Here is a 20,226-nt window from a genome sequence, read left to right on the forward strand (position 1 = left end):
CAGTGCCTGCGTCGTTTTGATTACCTTGGCCGCCGGATCTCCCTGAAGTTTCTTGTAGATAGGTTCTGCGAGAATATCTTCCATTCGTTTGTTGTAATCAGTTGTGTCCATGACTACAGTGGCGTTGCCCTTATCTGCCTGGACCACTACTGTGCTTCTAACTTCTTGATGTTTCCGTGGATTTCCTGCCCATACAGGTTGGTTAAATGTAAGCGTAGGCTTCGGCGGCCGTTGTAAAGCATACCATTCACCCCTCCTCCTCCTCCTTTTACAGCCAATCAAGTAACGACACGGTTTTCTCGTGCAGCTATTTAAGGAACCAAGTGTGTTCATTTAGCAGTTAATGTAAGGTCCTGATGAAGGCTAGCTGCAACGCTGGCCGAAACGTTGGCGCATTTTAAATTATGACGATGCGGTCTGATACCCTGAAGAATTTTATTGAAGAAGACAACGGCCGCGGAAGCCTACGCTTACATTTAACCAACCTGTATGGGCAGGAAATCCACGGAAACATCAAGAAGTTAGAAGCACTGCGTTTAAAAAGATGTAAACTGCTGAATGACCTTGCTTTTTTGAAGAGATGCAGAGACACGAGTGTCGTGCCGTATTCTTTGCGGTTGATGTCTCACATAAAAACGAACAAGGCGAGGAATATCTGTGTTAAAGCCAGTAAAGCATTGCTACGGGAAAGGATCCGCCACATCCGCATAAGTCTCGATGCTCACAACAGGAATTTGTGTGATCTGCACCTATTTCTGGCCGGAAAACTTCAGATGGAAGACTGGGATAAAGTCGACAGGTTAACCTTTCAGCAAGCATCAAGGACCAGCAATAGTATTACTAACCGCCAGATGAGAAAGTACGACAAACTACAACAGAAAGCCACGGACGAAACATTGACGCTGGACAGGCGACGGACAGTGGTCAACCTCTCCAGCCACACCTTGAGCGAAGCAACCACAGCAATTCTGGCCAAGGGGATGAATTTCGCAGTCGCACCTAAGCGAGTTTCAAAAGAAGATGTCATAGAATCCGTAGAGGCTTCGGTACGTCATCTGCCACAGGCCGAGGCGGAGAAGATCCGGCAGGAAACGGTCAGAGTTCTGAATAAAGCGAAGCCACCGAAGCAAAACATCAACGCTGAGGAATACCATGCCATCAAGGAACTCAGGGACAACCCCCACTTAGTAGTGGTACAGGCAGATAAGGGCAACGCCACTGTACTCATGGACACAACTGATTACAACAAACGAATGGAAGATATTCTCGCAGAACCTATCTACAAGAAACTTCAGGGAGATCCGACGGCCAAGGTAATCAAAACGACGCAGGCACTGCTCAAGCACTCTAGAATCAAGTTCGACAAGGCCAGAAGATTCATCCCGCAAGTGACACAGGCACCAAGGATATATGGTGTACCGAAGGTACACAAAACCGACTTCCCCTTAAGGCCCATAGTAAACAGTATAAATTCGCCGACCTACTACCTAGCGAAAGAACTGGCACCTAGGCTCCGACACCTAGTGCATCAAACCGAGTCCTACATTAAGGATTCCACTCACTTCGTGTCTCTCCTAAAGGAAATGCGTGTTACGGACCAAGATCAGATGGTTAGTTTCGACGTCAAATCCCTATTCACGAATGTCCCAGTGTCAGATACTGTGAACATCCTAGAAGAACGCGTGGCACCTGATATACACTCCTGGAAATGGAAAAAAGAACACATTGACACCGGTGTGTCAGACCCACCATACTTGCTCCGGACACTGCGAGAGGGCTGTACAAGCAATGATCACACGCACGGCACAGCGGACACACCAGGAACCGCGGTGTTGGCCGTCGAATGGCGCTAGCTGCGCAGCATTTGTGCACCGCCGCCGTCAGTGTCAGCCAGTTTGCCGTGGCATACGGAGCTCCATCGCAGTCTGTAATACTGGTAGCATGCCGCGACAGCGTGGACGTGAACCGTATGTGCAGTTGACGGACTTTGAGCGAGGGCGTATAGTGGGCATGCGGGAGGCCGGGTGGACGTACCGCCGAATTGCTCAACACGTGGGGCGTGAGATCTCCACAGTACATCGATGTTGTCGCCAGTGGTCGGCGGTAGGTGCACGTGCCCGTCGACCTGGGACCGGACCGCAGCGACGCACGGATGCACGCCAAGACCGTAGGATCCTACGCAGTGCCGTAGGGGACCGCACCGCCACTTCCCAGCAAATTAGGGACACTGTTGCTCCTGGGGTATCGGCGAGGACCATTCGCAACCGTCTCCATGAAGCTGGGCTACGGTCCCGCACACCGTTAGGCCGTCTTCCGCTCACGCCCCAACATCGTGCAGCCCGCCTCCAGTGGTGTCGCGACAGGCGTGAATGGAGGGACGAATGGAGACGTGTCGTCTTCAGCGATGAGAGTCGCTTCTGCCTTGGTGCCAATGATGGTCGTATGCGTGTTTGGCGCCGTGCAGGTGAGCGCCACAATCAGGACTGCATACGACCGAGGCACACAGGGCCAACACCCGGCATCATGGTGTGGGGAGCGATCTCCTACACTGGCCGTACACCACTGGTGATCGTCGAGGGGACACTGAATAGTGCACGGTACATCCAAACCGTCATCGAACCCATCGTTCTACCATTCCTAGACCGGCAAGGGAACTTGCTGTTCCAACAGGACAATGCACGTCCGCATGTATCCCGTGCCACCCAACGTGCTCTAGAAGGTGTAAGTCAACTACCCTGGCCAGCAAGATCTCCGGATCTGTCCCCCATTGAGCATGTTTGGGACTGGATGAAGCGTCGTCTCACGCGGTCTGCACGTCCAGCACGAACGCTGGTCCAACTGAGGCGCCAGGTGGAAATGGCAAGGCAAGCCGTTCCACAGGACTACATCCAGCATCTCTACGATCGTCTCCATGGGAGAATAGCAGCCTGCATTGCTGCGAAAGGTGGATATACACTGTACTAGTGCCGACATTGTGCATGCTCTGTTGCTTGTGTCTATGTGCCTGTTGTTCTGTCAGTGTGATCATGTGATGTATCTGACCCCAGGAATGTGTCAATAAAGTTTCCCCTTACCGGGACAATGAATTCACGGTGTTCTTATTTCAATTTCCAGGAGTGTATGTGAGCTTGTGCGCCACTGTCTGAGGACCACCTATTTCAAGTGGAGAGGTCAATTTTATGAACAAACTGACGGTGTAGCTATGGGCTCACCCCTATCGCCTATCGCAGCAGAAATTTTCATGGAGGCATTTGAGGAAACAGCCCTCCAGTCCGCACCATTACGTCCAAATTGTTGGCTTCGCTATGTCGATGATACTTTCGTCATCTGGCCCCACGGAGAAGAGGAGTTACAGAACTTCCACAAGCACCTTAACCAACAGCATAGGAAAATTCAGTTTACAATGGAAACAGAGAAGAATGGGGTGCTGCCTTTTCTCGACGTGGAAGTTTATCGAAAACCTGATGGTAAACTTGGCCACAAAGTGTACAGGAAACCAACCAATACGGACAGGTACCTTCACGCCTCCTTCCACCATCACCCCACGCAGAAGAAGTCCGCCCTGCACACGCTAACGAAGAGAGCGTACAGGATAAGCGACGAAGAACATCAGAAGACAGAACTTGAACGCCTCAGGTCCATCTTCGGAACTAATGGCTATGGGAAGCAGATGATAGACAGCACCATGTCGACAAGGGAGAAGACTAATAGGCAAGAGGAGAAGGAGGCACAGAGCATTGCTGTGTTACCATATGTACAAGGGGTCACCGAACGTATTGGCAAAATTCTACGAAAAGCCGACATCAAACCAATTTTCCGTAGCAGAAACAAAATATCAGACATGCTCGGTTCTACCAAGGATGCAGTTGACAAACTACACACAGCTGGCGTGTATGAAATTGGTTGTGCGTGTGGATTAGTCTACATAGGTGAGACGGGACGTCCGATTAGCACAAGGCTCTCGGAACATGAAAGATATATCCGCCTGAAACAACACACTAAGTCAGCAGTGGCGGAACACCGAGACGAGTGCGGGAAACCAATATTTTTTTCAAGAAGCCCGCGTCCTGGCGAAACAGCCTCTCACTTTCAAAAGAAAGATTAGAGAGGCGATAGAAATAGCCAAAAGACCCGCCAACATGAATAGAGAGGACGGGTACAAGCTTCCGAGGTCTTGGCTGCCTGCAATAGCAGGGCTACGGAGCGGCGGCAGAGCCGTGGCGGCCCATGCAGACACGCGGAGAGCCGCAGTAGTGGTCGCGAGCACACAAAGCAATGGCACACCGCAGCCGGCTTCTGGACAGCATGGAAACAGTGTGACGTCACAGCCATCACCTGTCCGCTATTCGTCCGTCTCCTCCAATGGGGTGGATTAATATAAAGACTAATAGAAAACAGCTATTTCAGCCAATTACAGATAATAAAAGAAACACCAATAAAGCATACCATTCACCCCTCCTCCTCCTCCTTTTACAGCCAATCAAGTAACGACACGGTTTTCTCGTGCAGCTATTTAAGGAACCAAGTGTGTTCATTTAGCAGTTAACGTAAGGCCCTGATGAAGGCTAGCTGCAACGCTGGCCGAAACGTTGGCGCATTTTAAATTATGACGATGCGATCTGATACCGTGAAGAATTTTATTGAAGATGACTCGAACTGTTCGAACAATTTACTTCACAATTCCGGAAATATCTGGTTCTAATCGATCGTTTGATCGACCTACGATCTAATGTAGTTTGTTGGTACTATCGCTAAGACAGGTCGTTGTGATAGTATCAACAAAAGTCACTAGATCGACCTGTCTTAGCGTTTTTAATGCAATGTGGATTTTAACAATAAAAATAATTGTTAAACACGTACTGAAATATCTTCTAGGGTTCAGGTCACACCTAACGGTAACTAATAAATAAATAAAAGATTGCAATCATAATTACGGGTAACTCTCCAGTTTTCCCTCGCGTCGCAATCTAGTGTGGCCGGACGGTACTATTTCCAAGACTGGTCATTTCGTTGTAATTTATTCTCACGATAACGCCGGCCGCGGTGGCCGAGCGGTTCTAGGCGCTTCGCTCAGGAACCACGCACGGTCGCAGTTTCGAATCCTGCCTCGGGCATGGATGTGTGTGATGTCCTTAGGTTAGTTAGGTTTAAGTAGTTCTAAGTTCTAGGGCACTGATGACCTCAGATGTTAAGTCCCATAGTGCTTAGAGCCATTTGAACCATTCTCACGATAATTACAGTCATTTTATTGTGATACATTTTGTTTGTTCGGCATTTAATTTTTGATTATCTTGATTTTTTCGATTGAATGTTGCCGTCTTGTTTTCAAACTGATTAAAATCTGGTAAAGCTACTGTTTATGTTCTAATATGTGAACAGGGGTCGATTTGTTCATTTGAAACCTACTTGGTTAATAATTACCACCTCTCATAATGAAATAAAACTTATGCTGGGTTCATTCAAGCAGTATTTTTTGTAGAGTTAAATTTTCGGCTTTGTTACCTTTACTTAAAAATCAGCATAAATGTTTACACATACATGCATACTGTATGAGAGCTTGTATTGTAAAATTGTTTAAATACAATGGAAGTTCGTGCAATGGTAGTATCGCGCGAGTTAATTGTCACGTGGTAGTTTGAACAAGCTCGATACTGTATCAGACGATCAGGAAATCTCGATCCCGTTACAACACTAATGTCGTTTGCCCAGCCTTACGTCTGACCCGTAAGTCGGCAAGACTCAACGGAAGAGCAACGCCTCTGAAGATGACCAGCGCAGTTCTGGACGAAACGTTAGGCACAGAAGAGTTTCGTGGACCACGACCTTATACCCTGAAAGGCTTATCAGCAGCAATGTCATCTGGCAGTGAAAGGCTTCATTCTATCATCAGAATACTCCACGGGCAGAATTTCTAAAAATCAGTCACACATCTGGAACTTTTACGTATGAAGAGAGCACATTTAATTTGTACTTTAACCTTCTTGTTGCGCTGTAGAGACTCGTCTTGCGAACCTAATTACGTAAGGCTGAAGAGGTTTTTCCGGACAGCCCGGGTACATCCGATTTATAACTATACAGAAGCAGCACTATTTCGAGAAAGGATATATTATATAAGACGAGAGATGGATTTTGTTGACTGCAAATTACTGCAACCGTATTTATTTCTTGCTAGTAAGGTATAGATAGATCTATGGAACAAAATAGATTACCATACATTTAGATTATGGAAACTATGATAGGGACGACTACTAGTAGACATAAGAAGAAACTCGGAAAGTTAGAAACTTACATGTTGTTGTTGTGGTCTTCAATCCTGAGACTGGTTTGAAGCAACTCTCCATGCTACTCTATCCTGTGCAAGCTTCATCACCCAGTACCTACTGCAGCCTACACCCTTCTGAATCTGCTTAGTGTATTCATCTCTTGGTCTCCCTCTACGATTTTTATCCTCCACGCTGCCTCCAATACTAAATTGGTGATCCCTCGATGTCTCAGAACATGTGCTACCAACCGATCCCTTCTTCTAGTCAAGTTGTGCCACAAGCTCCTCTTCTCCCCAATTCTATTCAATACCTCCTCATTAGTTATGTGATCTACCCATCTAATCTTCAGCATTCTTCTGTAGCACCACATTTCGAAAGCTTCTATTCTCTTCTTGTCTAAACTATTTATCGTCCACGTTTCACTTCCATACATGGCTACACTCCATACAGATACTTGCAGAAACGACTTCCCGACATTTAAATCTATACTCGATGTTAAGAAATTTTTCTTCTTCAGAAACGCTTTCCTTGCCATTGCCATTCAACGTTTTATATCCTCTCTACTTCGACCATTATCATTTATTTTGCTCCCCAAATAGCAAAACTCCTTTACTACTTTAAGTGTCTCATTTCCTAATCTAATTCCCTCAGCATCACCCGACTTAATTCGACTACATTCCATTATCCTAGTTTTGCTTTGGTTGATGTTCATCTTATACCCTCCTTTCAAGACACTGTCCATTCCGTTCAGCTGCTCTTCCAAGTCCTTTGCTGTCTCTGACAGAATTACAATGTCATCGGCGAACCTCAAAGTTTTTATTTCTTCTCCATGAATTTTAATACCTACTCCGAACTTTTCTTTTGTTTCCTTTATTGCTTGCTCAATATACAGATTGAATAACATCGGGGATAGGCTACAACCCTGTCTCACTCCTTTCCCAACCACTGCTTCCCTTTCATACCCCTCGACTCTTATAACTGCCATCTGGTTTCTGTACAAATTGTAAATAGCCTTTCGCTCCCTGTATTTTACCCCTGCCACCTTCAGAATTTGAGTGAGAGTATTCCACTCAACATTGTCGAAAGCTTTCTCTAAGTCTACAAATGCTAGATACGTAGGTTTGCCTTTCCTTAATCTTTCTTCAAAGATAAGTCGTAGGGTCAGTATTGCCTCACGTGTTCCAACATTTCTATGGAATCCAAACTGATCTTCCCCGAGGTCGGCTTCTATCAGTTTTTCCATTTGTCTGCAAAGAATTCGCGTTGGTATTTTGCAGCTGTGACTTATTAAACTGATGGTTCGGTAATTTTCACATCTGTCAACACCTGCTTTCTTTGGGATTGGAATTATTATATTCTTCTTGAAGTCTGATGGTATTTCGCCTGTCTCATACATCTTGCTCACCAGATGGTTCAGTTTTGTCAGGACTGGCTCTTCCAAGGCTATCAGTAGTTCTAATGGAATGCTGTCTACTCCGGGGGCCTTGTTTCGACTCAGGTGTTTCAGTGCTCTGTCAAACTCTGCACGCAGTATCATGTCTCCCATTTCATCTTCATCATCATCATCATCATCATCATCATCATCGTTTAAGACTGATTATGCCTTTCAGCGTTCGGTCTGGAGCATAGTCCCCCTGATAAAATTCCTCCATGATCCCCTATTCAGTGCTAACATTGGTGCCTCTTCTGATGTTAAGCCTATTACTTCAAAATCGTTCTTAACCGAATCCAGGTACCTTCTCCTTGGTCTACCCCGACTCCTCCTACCCTCTACTGCTGAACCCATGAGTCTCTTGGGTAACCTTGCTTCTCCCATGCGTGTAACATGACCCCACCATCTAAACCTGTTCGCCCCGACTGCTACATTTTTTTTTTTTTTTTTTATGAATTTGGCCAGCTATGGACCGCATACAACTTAAGACTTATGGTGTTTCTTTTTCTTTCGTTCTTCCCAGTACTTCTTCACTTTCTCGCCAACTGCTCGTCTCTGCTCATCTGTCCACACTCTCTTGGGTCGAGGTTTTGGCGCATCTTCTTCATAGTTTGCGTTTTATATAAGTAGCCTAAAGTTATTCCTGTCACGTATTATTTCTTCTGCAACACCTATTTTGTTGGCGTCTTTCTTTACTGCTTCTATCCATCCTACAGTGTTTTTCAGCTTACTAACGTAATTAAAAATTTTCTTTGTAATCCGTGTTTCTTCCATTCTTTTTAAATGTCCATAAAATTTTAGCCGTCTCTTCCTCATTGTATCTGTGATCTTTCCTGTATTTTTGTATAGGTCTTCATTTCTCCTTTTAATCCACCTATTTTCCTTGTTTTTCTCAGGACCTAGAATTTTCTTAATATTTTTCTCTTTCTCTTTTCTAGGTCTCTTAATTCGCCTTTCTTATTCAATGTTAGGCACTCTGATCCATATGTTGCTTGTGTCCTAATAACTGAATTATAATGTTTAATCTTCGCTTATATAGATATTGTTTTCTTATTGTAGTAGTTTTGTGTTAATTTATATGCAAATTCCAACTTTTTTATTCTTTCTTTATTTGTTGTGTTATCCAGTCCATTGGCTTGGATCCACTCCCCCAGGTATTTGAATCTTTCAGCTCTTTTAATTTTTCCATACTTTGTTTTCATAAACTTTTCTGTATTATGTTTGTGTTCTATATACTCGGTTTTTTCGTAGGATATTTTTAGCCCAATCTTTTCAGCAATCTCGTGTAACATATCAAGCATAACTGTTGCGTCTGTTCGGTTTTCAGTTATCAATGCCATATCATCCGCAAAGGCTAAACATTTTACTTCAAATTTGTTCTTTCCTTGGCCCATGCTTATACCCTTTGTGCCTCTGTTTTTAATGTGTTTACCCATGTTTTTACTACTTTATCTAAAACCAAGTTAAAGATAATTGGGGACAGTCCGTCACCTTGTCGAACTCCTGTTTTGATTTTGAATGGTTCAGAAATTTCGCATTGAAACTTAATTCTTGATGTATCTGTGAGCGTTTGTTCAACAAGTCTTCTGGTGTTTTCATCTATCCCTGATTCATAAAGTATGTGGAATAGTGTTTGTCTGTCAACAGAGTCGTAGGCCTTCTTGAAGTCTACGAAAGTGACTACTGTATTTTTATTTTGTATAGCTCTCACTCTCAAAATTGTTTTTAAATTAAGAATCTGTTCTGCACATGATCTACCTTTTCTAAATCCTGCTTGATAATCTCCTATATTAGGTCCTGCTTGTTCCTCTATTCTGTTTAAAAGTGCTTTAGAAAGTATTTTGTATGTCACTGGTGACAAGGATATGCCCCTGTAGTTGTTGGTGTCTGTTTTATCTCCTTTTTTATGGAGAGGGTGGATCAGTGCTTGTTTCCAGTCACTGGGTATGATTCCTTTTGTCCAAATGTCTTTAATTACTTTGTGAATTTTCTGACATGCGGATAAGCCCCCTAGTTTCCACATTCCACATTTCTGCCACTATCCCATCCTCACCTGGTGCTTTGTTATTCTTCAATGCTTTGATAATCTTTTCTATTTCTTCTACTGTAGGTGGTTCCAACGGTGGATTTTCATGTTGTGGTTTTTGAAATTGTAACCTGTCATTAGGCTCCTCACAATTTAATAGATTTTCAAAGTATTCAGCTAAGATTTGGCAGTTCTCTTTATTGCTTAGAACCATTTTTCCATTTTTATCTTTAAAATGTAATCTTGGTGACTGGAATCCTGTTAAAACTTCTCTGAAAGTCTTATAGAAGTCTCTAGTGTTGTTCCTTTTGAAATCAGAATCCATTTCTTGTAATCTGTCTTTTTCATATTTTCTTTTCACTGATCTGATGGTTTTTGCTGTCTTTTTCGTTTCTTCTTTAAACTCTTCCCAGTATTCGTGTTTCTTATTACTGTTCCATTTTTTCCATGCCTTTAGTCGATTGTCAATTGCTTCATCACACAGCTCATTCCACCATCTGTGTTTTGGTATTCTTCGTGGCTGTCCGATTTCTTTAACTGACTCTATCATTGTTTCTTTAATTTCTTCCCAATTATCCATTTTTCTTGTGTTTAGTATATGACAGAATTTGTCCTGCTTTTGCAGGAGAAATTTAGTGTTTACTCTTGGAAATCTTCTTGGTTTTGGTTTAGGTTTGTTTGGTTGGAACATGGTCTTTATTTCTGTCAGATAATGATCTGAGTCTATGTTTAGGCCCTTCCTCACTCTGACATCCAAGATTTCCTTATAGTTGCGAGTCGTTATTGCCACATGGTCCAACTGATATTCACCTTGATTTGGATTAGGTGATACCCCCTTTTTTTGTTTTTTTTTTCTTTCTTGCAAGTTTCCTGAAACATGTCGACATTAATTTTAGATTAAACTGTCTACAAAAATCTTAGTCTTTCCCCATTTCTGTTGGTTCTTGCATGTGCTGGATAATCTCCAACTACTGATTTAAATTTTGTTTCTTTGCCAACTTCTGCATTAAAGTCTCCCACTAAAATTTTTATATGTTCTTTTGGTAATATGGATGTTTCGTGTTCAAGCATTTCCCAAAAATCTTCCACTTTGTCAACATTTGTTCTGTTATGTTGGTTAATAGGTGCATGTGCATTTATAATAGTGTAGCGTTTATTGCCTGACTTGAACGTCAGAAATGAAATTCGTTCTGATGGGGAGCTAAAATTAGTTATTGATTCCGTAAGTTGCTGTTTGACCATAAATGCGGTCCCTAATATAGTCGTATTATTGGAATTTTTAATGGCTGGTTTTCCTTTGTAGATCCTGTATCCACCTGTTTCAAATGCATTTTCATCCAGATACCTTGTTTCTTGAAGAGCTAATATAAGTATGTTGCCTTGATTGAGAGTGTCCGTTACGTGTTTTATTTTTCCAACTTTCATAAGTGTGTTGATATTCAGTCCCCAGTAGATGTTTTTTCTTGGGTCTTATCTTTGAAGAAGTACTAGGAAGCTCCGACTCTTCCTTACATGATGTTCTAGGCTCTCCAGAATCTAAAGGCCAAGTTGCACCGCCATGAATAGCGATGGAAGATTGGTTACTTCCTGGAGTAGTTTCCATTTTGAAATTTACCATCATGTCTTAGGTTAATGTTTGGTTTGGGGAAAGGTAGTTGAACCTTTCCATGATAAAAATTCAAGCATTTACCTTAGAATTATAAGTGAGGCCGTCAGTAACATGTGGGACAGACGCCTTTTGCAGCCGCCCACTGTGGGAACAGACGCTACAGTCTGGTGCTTTTATATAAAAGCCTGCCTCTTCCGCCAGTTCCGCCGTTCTGATGATCTTCATCGCCGCCTTCACTGCCGTTGAGGTCTTCACCGTTTCCCTGGCTAGGGACCCTCAGGAGGTACTATCTCCCAGGCCAGGTGAACCAAGGTTTTTTAACGAGGTGTTACTCCTCCCCCTCCTCCTCTTTCAACCGGGCTTGGGACCGGCTTGACGGAGTTACTGCTACATCTATATAGTTCATTCCCAGTTTTTCTTTGATTTCCTCATTGTGCACACCCTCTTGCCATTGTTCCCATCTACTAGTACCTGCAATCATCCCAGCTACTTTCATATCCGTAACCTCAACCTTATTGATAAGGTATCCTGAATCCACCCAGCTTTCGCTCCCATACAACAAAGTTGGTCGAAAGATTGAACGGTGCACAGGTAACTTAGTCTTGGTACTGACTTCCTTCTTGCAGAAGAGAGTAGATCGTAGCTGAGCGCTCACTGCATTAGCTTTGCTACACCTCGCTTCCAGTTCTTTCACTATGTTGCCATCCTGTGAGAATATGCATCCTAAGTACTTGAAACCGTCCACCTGTTGTAACTTTGTTCCTCCTATTTGGCACTCAATCCGTTTATATCTCTTTCCCTTTGACATTACTTTGCAAACTTTCAATAGAATCTGCCATCACAACTAAGTCATCCGCATATGCGAGACTGCTTATTTTGTGTTCACCTATCTTAATCTCACCCAGCCAGTCTATTGTTTTCAACATATGATCCATAAATAATATGAACAACAGTGGAGACAGGTTGCAGCCTTGTCTTACCCCTGAAACTACTCTGAACCATGAACTCAATTTACCATCAACTCTAACTGCTGCCTGACTATCTATGTTAAGACCTTTAATTGCTTGCAAAAGGTTGCCTCCTATTCCATAATCACGTAGAACAGACAATAACTTCCTCCTAGGAAACCGGTCATATGCCTTTTCTAGGTCTATAAAACATAGATACAATTCCCTGTTCCACTCGTAACACTTCTCCATTATTTGCCGTAAGCTAAAGATCTGGTCCTGACAACATCTAAGAGGCCTAAACCCACAGTGATTTTCATCCAATTTGTCCTCAACTACTACTCGCACTTTCCTTTCAACAATGCCTGAGAAGATTTTATCCACAACGCTGATCAAAGAGATACCTTTGTAGTTGTTACAATCTTTTCTGTTTCCATGTTCAAAGATTGGTGTGACTACTGCTTTCGTCCAGTCTGATGGAACCTGTCCCGACCCCCACGTCATTTCAATTATCCTGTGTAGCCATTCAAGACCTGACGTTCCACTGTATTTGATGAGTTCCGACTTAATTTCATCCATCCCAGCTGCTTTATTGCACTGCAATCTATTGATCATTTTCTCAACTTCCTCAAATGTGATCCCACTTCCATCATCATTCCTATCCCATTCTACCTCGAAATCTGAAACATTACTGATCGTATTTTCACCTACATTGAGCAACTCTTCAAAATATTCCCTCCATCTGCCGAAGGCATCAACAGGATTCACCAGCAGTTTTCCTGACCTGTTCAAAATACTTGTCATTTCGTTCTTACCTCCCTTTCGAAGACTGCTAATTACACCCCAGAATGGTTTTCCAGCAGCTTGACCCAAGGTCTCCAACCTGTTCCCAAAGTATTCCCAAGATTTCTTCTTGGATGCTGTAATTATCTGTTTGGCTTTGTTTCTTTCTTCAACATAACTTTCTCTGTCTACCTGAGTTCTAGTACGTAGCCATTTTTGATATGCCTTCTTTTTCCTTTTACAGGCTGCCTTGACTGTGTCATTCCACCAAGCTGTTTGCTTCATCCTACCTTTACACACTACTGTTCCAAGACATTCTTTGGCCACTTCTAGTACTGTGTCCCTGTACCTTGTCCACTCCTTTTCCAGTGACTGCAATTGACTACATTCAACTAACTGGTACCTTTCTGAGATCACTGTTGTGTACTTGTCTGATTTCCTTATCCTGAAGTTTCTCCACTCTTATCCTCCTACACATGGACCTGACCTCCTGCACTTTCGGCCTCACAATACCAATTTCACTGCAGATTAAATAGTGGTCAGTGTCATCAAAGAATCCCCTGAATACACGTGTCTCCCTCACAGCCTTCCTGAATTCCTGATCTGTTATTATATAATCAATGACAGATCTGGTTCCCCCGTCTTCCCAAGTATACCGGTGAATGTTCTTATGTTTAAAAAAGGAGTTTGTGATTACTAAGCCCATACTGGCACAGAAATCCAAGAGCTGTTTCCCGTTCCTGTTGGCCTCCATATCCTCTCCAAATTTACCCATAACCTTTTCATACCCTTCCGTTCGATTTCCAATCCTGGCATTAAAATCACCCATGAGCAGAACACTGTCCTTGTCCTTTACTCTAACAACTACATCACTGAGTGCGTCATAAATCATCTAAATCCTCCTCCATTTCCATAAGTTTGTCCTCAAGTACATCGCCCTTGTATAGACCCTCTATATACTCCTTCCACCTTTCTGCTTTCCCTTCTTTGCTTAGAACTACGTTTCCATCAAAGCTCTTGATATTCATGCAAGTGGTTCTCCTTTCTCCAAAGGTCTCTTTAATTTTCCTGTAGGCAGTATCTATCTTACCCCTAGTGAGATAAGCCTCTACATCAGTACATTTGTCCTCTAGCCATCCCTGCTTAGCCATTTTGCACTTCCTGTCGATCTCATTTTTGAGACGTTTGTATTCCTTTTTGCCTGCTTCATTTACTGCATTTTTATATTTTCTCCTTTCATCAATCAAATTCAATATTTCTTCTGTTACCCAAGGAGATCTACTAGCTCTTGTCTTTTTACCTACTTTATCCTCTGCTGCCTTCACTACTTCATCCCTCAAAAGTACCCATTCTTCTTCTACTGTATTTATTTCCCCCATTCTTGTCAATCGTTCCATTATGCTCTCCCTGAAACTCTGTACAACCTCCGGTTTAGTCAGATTATCCAGGTCCCATCTCCTTAAATTCCCACCTTTTTGCAGTTTCTTCAGTTTTAATCTACAGTTCATAACCAATAGATTGTGGTCAGAGTTCACATCTGCCCCTGGAAATATCTTACAATTTAAAACCTGGTTCCTAAATCTCTGTCTTACCATTATGTAATCTATCTGATACCTTTTAGTATCTCCAGGGTTCTTCCATGTATACAACCTTCTTTCATGATTCTTAAACCAAGTGTTAGTTATGATTAAGTTGTGCTCTGTGCAAAATTCTACCAGGCGGCTTTCTCTTTCATTTCTTCGCCCCAATCCATATTCACCTACTACGTTTCCTTCTCTCCTTATTCCTACTACCGAATTCCAGTCACCCATCACTGTTAAATTTTCGTCTCCGTTCACTATCTGAATAATTTCTTTGATTTCATCATACATTTCTTCAATTTCTTCATCATCTGCAGAGCTAGTTGGCATATAAACTTGTACTACTGTAGGAGGCGTGGGCTTCGTGTCTATCTTGGCCACAATAATGCGTTCACTATGCTGTTTGTAGTAGCTAACCCGCACTCCTATTTTTTTATTCATTATTAAATCTACTCCTGCATTACCCCTACTCGATTTTGCATTTATAACCCTGTATTCACCTGACCAAAAGTCTTGTTCCTCCTGCCATCGGACTTCACTATTTCCCATTATATCTAGCTTTAAGCTATCCATTTCCCTTTTTAAATTTTCTAACCCACCTGCCCGATTAAGGGATCTGACATTCCACGCTCCGATGCGTAGAACGCCAGTTTTCTTTCTCCTGATAACGACGTCCTCTTGAGTAGTCCCCGCCCGGAGATCCGAATGGGGGACTATTTTACCTCCGGAATATTTTACCCAAGAGGACGCCATCATCATTTAATCATACGGTAAAGCTGCATGCCCGCGGGAAAAATTGCGGCTGTAGTTTCCCCTTGCTTTCAGCCGTTCGCAGTACCAGAACAGCAAGGCCATTTTGGTTAGTGTTACAAGGCCAGATCAGTCAATCATCCAGACTGTTGCCCCAGCAACTACTGAAAAGGCTGCTGCCCCTCTTCAGGAACTACACGTCTGTCTGGCCTCTCAACAGATACCCCGTCGTTGTGGTTGCACCTACGGTACTTACATAGAAAGTAGTAATAATACTGGTATTAACAAGTCAGGCAGAATATTGTCTCGAGACGAGATTTCCGTCCTTGCAAAAGGAGGAAACTTTACTAGAACACTTACGATAGTACCAGTTGAGGGTGAGACTTCTGTCCTTTCAAAAGGAGGAAATTACGCTATAACACCTATGAAAGTACCAGGTGAGGATATTATCGTGACTGTAGAAGCCGGGATACATGATCTCCCCAAACAAACTGCAAAAGCAGTCCGGATTGAAACCACCAGCGTATTGTGTCGTAGTAAACCTTTGAAAAGTAATTTAACAAAAGGTGAAAGAAAGGCTCTCAGAGATTTAAATGCATATGAATAGATAGTGATTCTTCCCACTGGTAAGGGGAACGCTACTGTTCTTATTCATAAAGAGGATTATCGAAGCAAAATTTTGAATCTTTTACCGTCAGAACATTACAAAAAACTTAAGAAAGTTCCTACAGCAGGCATGCTGAGAAAAATAATCTGATAAAGTCGTCTAACTCTATTCAAAAAGAAGAAAAAAAGCTTTACTGAAGGCTGAAGCTTTGTGTCCTAGACTTTATAGCCTACCCAAAATTCATAAAATTTATCTTCCTCTGAGACCCATTGTTAGCGCTATCGTGTTCCCATGTATGAGATAGGAAGATATCTGGCAACGTATTTACAGCTATATACTGGGAAAACTTACTCATATGTAAAAGTCTCGCATCAGATTATACAGAAAATTGAAGGACTAATTCTCGCTCCTGAAATAGCCTCGTAAGTTTCGACGGTGTATCTTTATTCACTATTATCCCAATCAACGAAGTTATGATTTTTGTGACGGTTAATATTCCAGAAGATTTGTCTGCTCTTTTCAGATAATGTCTTACTTCCAGACCCAAAGGGATGATGAATTTTACTAACAACTTGATGATGTAGCATCTCGTAACCCATTAGATCCTGCTATAGCTAATTTTCATATGGAGAAATTCCAGCAGTCAGCTTCAGAAAAAGCTAATAAGACATAACTATCTCGTTGGTATCAGTGGATGACACGTTTGTTGTGTGCCCAGATGGGAAAGAGGCTTTGAACGAATTCTTTGGTTTTCTATATAATATGAATCCAGAAATACAGTTCACCATGGAAATAGAAAATTACAACAAAACACTTTCCTTGGACGTTTTATTTATGAGACACACCGACGGGAGTTTTTAACGTAAGGTTTTTCGAAAAGTAGCGCACATGCACAGATATTTACACAAGAAATCTAATCTCGATCCACAACAAAAGAGAGGCGTCATTAAAAGTCTTTTCCGGCAGAGTCAAAAAGATCTGCACGCCAAAATACTTGAACGCCGAATTAACACATCTAAAGCAGGCTTTAGAAGAAAATGGCTACTCAAGGAAAGAAGTACACACAATCTTACGACCAAATAACGGAAGGCCGAAGGACAAGCATGAAAAACAACAATGCAAGAATACAGTTAGTCTCCCCTTTATTAAAAAAGTAATAGATCGGATCGGAAATATTTTACAGAAACACGACTATAGACCGGTTTTTAGGAGCACAGAGAAAATAGGTAAAGCACTCTGATCTGTGAAGGATAAACACCCTCCTCTGTCAGCGAGTGGCGTGTATAAAATTCCGTGTACGTGTGTTGAAGTTTATATTGTAACAACCAAGAGAAGCGTGAATACACGGTAAAGGAACACGAAAGTCTTTGCCGACTAGGGAAAATAGACAATTTGGCTGTAGCAGAGTATGCTCTTCAGCCAGAACGTCACGAAGTGAAGTTTTCTGAAACAAAAATTTCACCTACGACGACGAACTATTATCCACAACTATGTACATAAGCCATTGAAATGTGTAAACATAAGGATAATTTTAATAGGACTGAAGAGACCATGAAACTTAGCGACATACGGACAGTAGATCTACAGGATCGCTATATAGATTTTCATCTTTGACAAGACAACAAGTTTTATCTTTGAGAAGGATCATCTCCACTTGTCACGTCTAACTCCGGCCACGTTCCCTTCTACAATATATACACCGAAGCGCCAAAGAAAATGGTATAGGCACGCGTATTCAAATACAGAGATGTGTAAACAGTCAGAACACGGCACTGCGGTCGGCAACGCCTATGTCAGACAAGTGTCTGGCGCAGTTGTTAGATCGGTTACTGCTGCTACAGTCGAAGGTTATAGAGGTTTAAGTGAGTTTCAACGTGGTGTTGCAGTCGGCGCACTGACACAGGATCTCCGAGGTAGCGATGAACTGCGGATTTTCCCGTATGATACTTCACAAGTGTACCGTGAATATCAGGAATCCGGTAAAACATCAAATTTCCGACATCGCTGCGGCCGGAAAAAGATCCTGCAAGAACGAGACCAACGACGACTGAAGAGAATCGTTCACCGTGACAGAAGTGCAAGCCTTCCGCAAATTGCATCAACAAGTGTCAGCGTGCGAACCATTCAAATAAACATCATCGATATGGATTTTCGGAGCCGAAGGCCCACTCGTATGCGCTTGATGACTGGACGCCACAAAGTTTTATGCCTCACCTGGGCCCGTCAAAACCGACACTGGACTGTTGGTGACTGGAAACATGTTGCCGGTCGGGCGAGCCTCGTTTCAAATTGTATCGAGCGGATGAACGTGTACGGGTATGGAGCCAACCTCATGAGTCCATGGACCCTGCATGTCAGCAGGGGACTGTTCAAGCTGGTAGAGGCTCTGTAATGATGTGGGGCGTGTGTAGGTGGAGTGCTATGGGACTCCTCATACGTTTAGACACGACACTGTTAGGTGACACGAACATTAAGCATCCTGTCTGCTCACCTGCATCCATTCATGTCCATTCTGCATTCCGATGGACTTCGGTGATTCCAGTAGGACAATGGACACCCCACACGTCCGGAGTTGCTACAGAGTGGCTTCAGGCACACTCTTCTGAGTTTTAACACTTCCGCTGTGACCACCAAACCCCCCACACATGAACATTATTGAGCATATCTGGGATGCTTTGCTATGTGCTGTTCAGAAGATATCTTCACCTCCACGTACTCTTACGGATTTATGGACAGCCGAGCCGTGCTGGATTCATTGTGTCAATTCCCGCAGCACTACCTCAGACATTAGTCGAGTCCATGCTACGTCGTGTTGCGGCACTTCTGTATGCTCACAATAGCCCCTACACGATATTAGGCAGGTGTACCAGTTCCTTTAGCTCTGCAGTGTAATGTCAGAAATGTTTGGGATCGAACTTGGATCTACATGAAATGTATTCTTATTTGCGAATATGGACAACCATCACTCTTAGAATGGAATGACAATGAAAATTTGTGCCGCACCAGAACTCGAACCGGATTTCCCGTTTATTGCCAGCAGTCTCCTCACTTTTGGCTATCTGTGCAAGATTCATGGCTGGATGCAAATTTCCATATGTCGTCAACCATGTGTCTACAACCTGTACTCATACCGGGTGATCAAAAAGTCAGTATATATTTGAAAACTTAATAAACCACGGAGTAATGTAGATAGAGAGGTAAAAATTGACACACATGCTTGGGATGACATGGGGTTTTATTAGAACCAAAAAAAACAAAGTTGAGAAAATGCCCGCCAGATGGCGCTGGACAGGAAAACATCAGTGACTAAGCGTGACAATCGTGTATAAAAGGATCTGTAATAAAAGAGAGAATCAGATGCGCCAGCAGTCGCAGCATGTTGACGTTACCTGAAAAGGCGCTTTTAGTGAAGCTGTATTATCAGAATGGGGAATGTGCTAGTTCAGCGTTACGATCCTATCGCTATAGGAAGGAGATTCGAACGGGTAAAGGTCCGTTGACAAATGCAGCTGTGGCGAGAATAATTTCGAAGTTCGAAGCCACGGGTTATTTAGACGATAGATCCCGTAGCGGCCGACCGAGCACAAGGCGTAATGCTGCTGAGACAGTTCAGGAAGAAATGGAGACTGTAGCGGGTTCGTCTATGCACGGGGAAGTCAGCGCTCGTGCAGTCGCAAGTCGCACTGGCATTCCATACACTACTGTTTGGTTGGCACTGAGGCGTACCCTCCGATGCTATCCGTACAAAATACATCGGCATCATGAACTATTACCTGGCGATTTAGTGAAGCGGAGGGCATTTGCGGTGTGGGCGTTTCAAAACATAGCGGAAGATGACGATTGGTTGAGTAACGTGTTGTGGACCGACGAAGCTCATGTCACGCTCCGAGGGTCAGTCAACACCCACAACTGCAGAATGTAGTCTACCGAAAATCCTAGAACTGTCATGAAAACTCCATTGCACGACGCGAAAGTCACGGTATGGGTTCGATTTACCACATCTACCATGATCGGGCCCTTTTTTTTTTTTTTTTTCGAGGAAATGCGTGATTCTGGTTTTGTAACTGCTACCGTGACGGGTGAGAGGTACGCCGATGTGTTACAGAATCACATCATCCCCAGCCTGGCTGATAAACACCTGCTGGAACGTACGATGTTTATGCAGGATGGCGCTCCACCCCATGTTGCTAGACGCGTGAAAGACCTCTTGCGCGCGTCGTTTGGTGATG

At 43.1% G+C, this 20,226-nt stretch overlaps 1 protein-coding gene across 1 annotated transcript in view; it reads left to right on the top strand.

The window, feature by feature from the left end:
- Positions 1-851: 851 nt before the first annotated feature.
- LOC124613769 overlaps positions 852-20,226 on the top strand; it is a 54,349-nt gene continuing 34,974 nt past the window's right edge. Inside the window, exon 1 of the mRNA XM_047142486.1 lies at positions 852-1,313. Within this exon, the coding sequence (XP_046998442.1) occupies positions 852-1,313 (462 nt within the window). The remainder of the gene's footprint in view (positions 1,314-20,226) is intronic.

Source organism: Schistocerca americana, chromosome 4 (assembly GCF_021461395.2).
Source record: "Schistocerca americana isolate TAMUIC-IGC-003095 chromosome 4, iqSchAmer2.1, whole genome shotgun sequence".
Taxonomy (NCBI): Eukaryota; Metazoa; Arthropoda; class Insecta; order Orthoptera; family Acrididae; genus Schistocerca; species Schistocerca americana.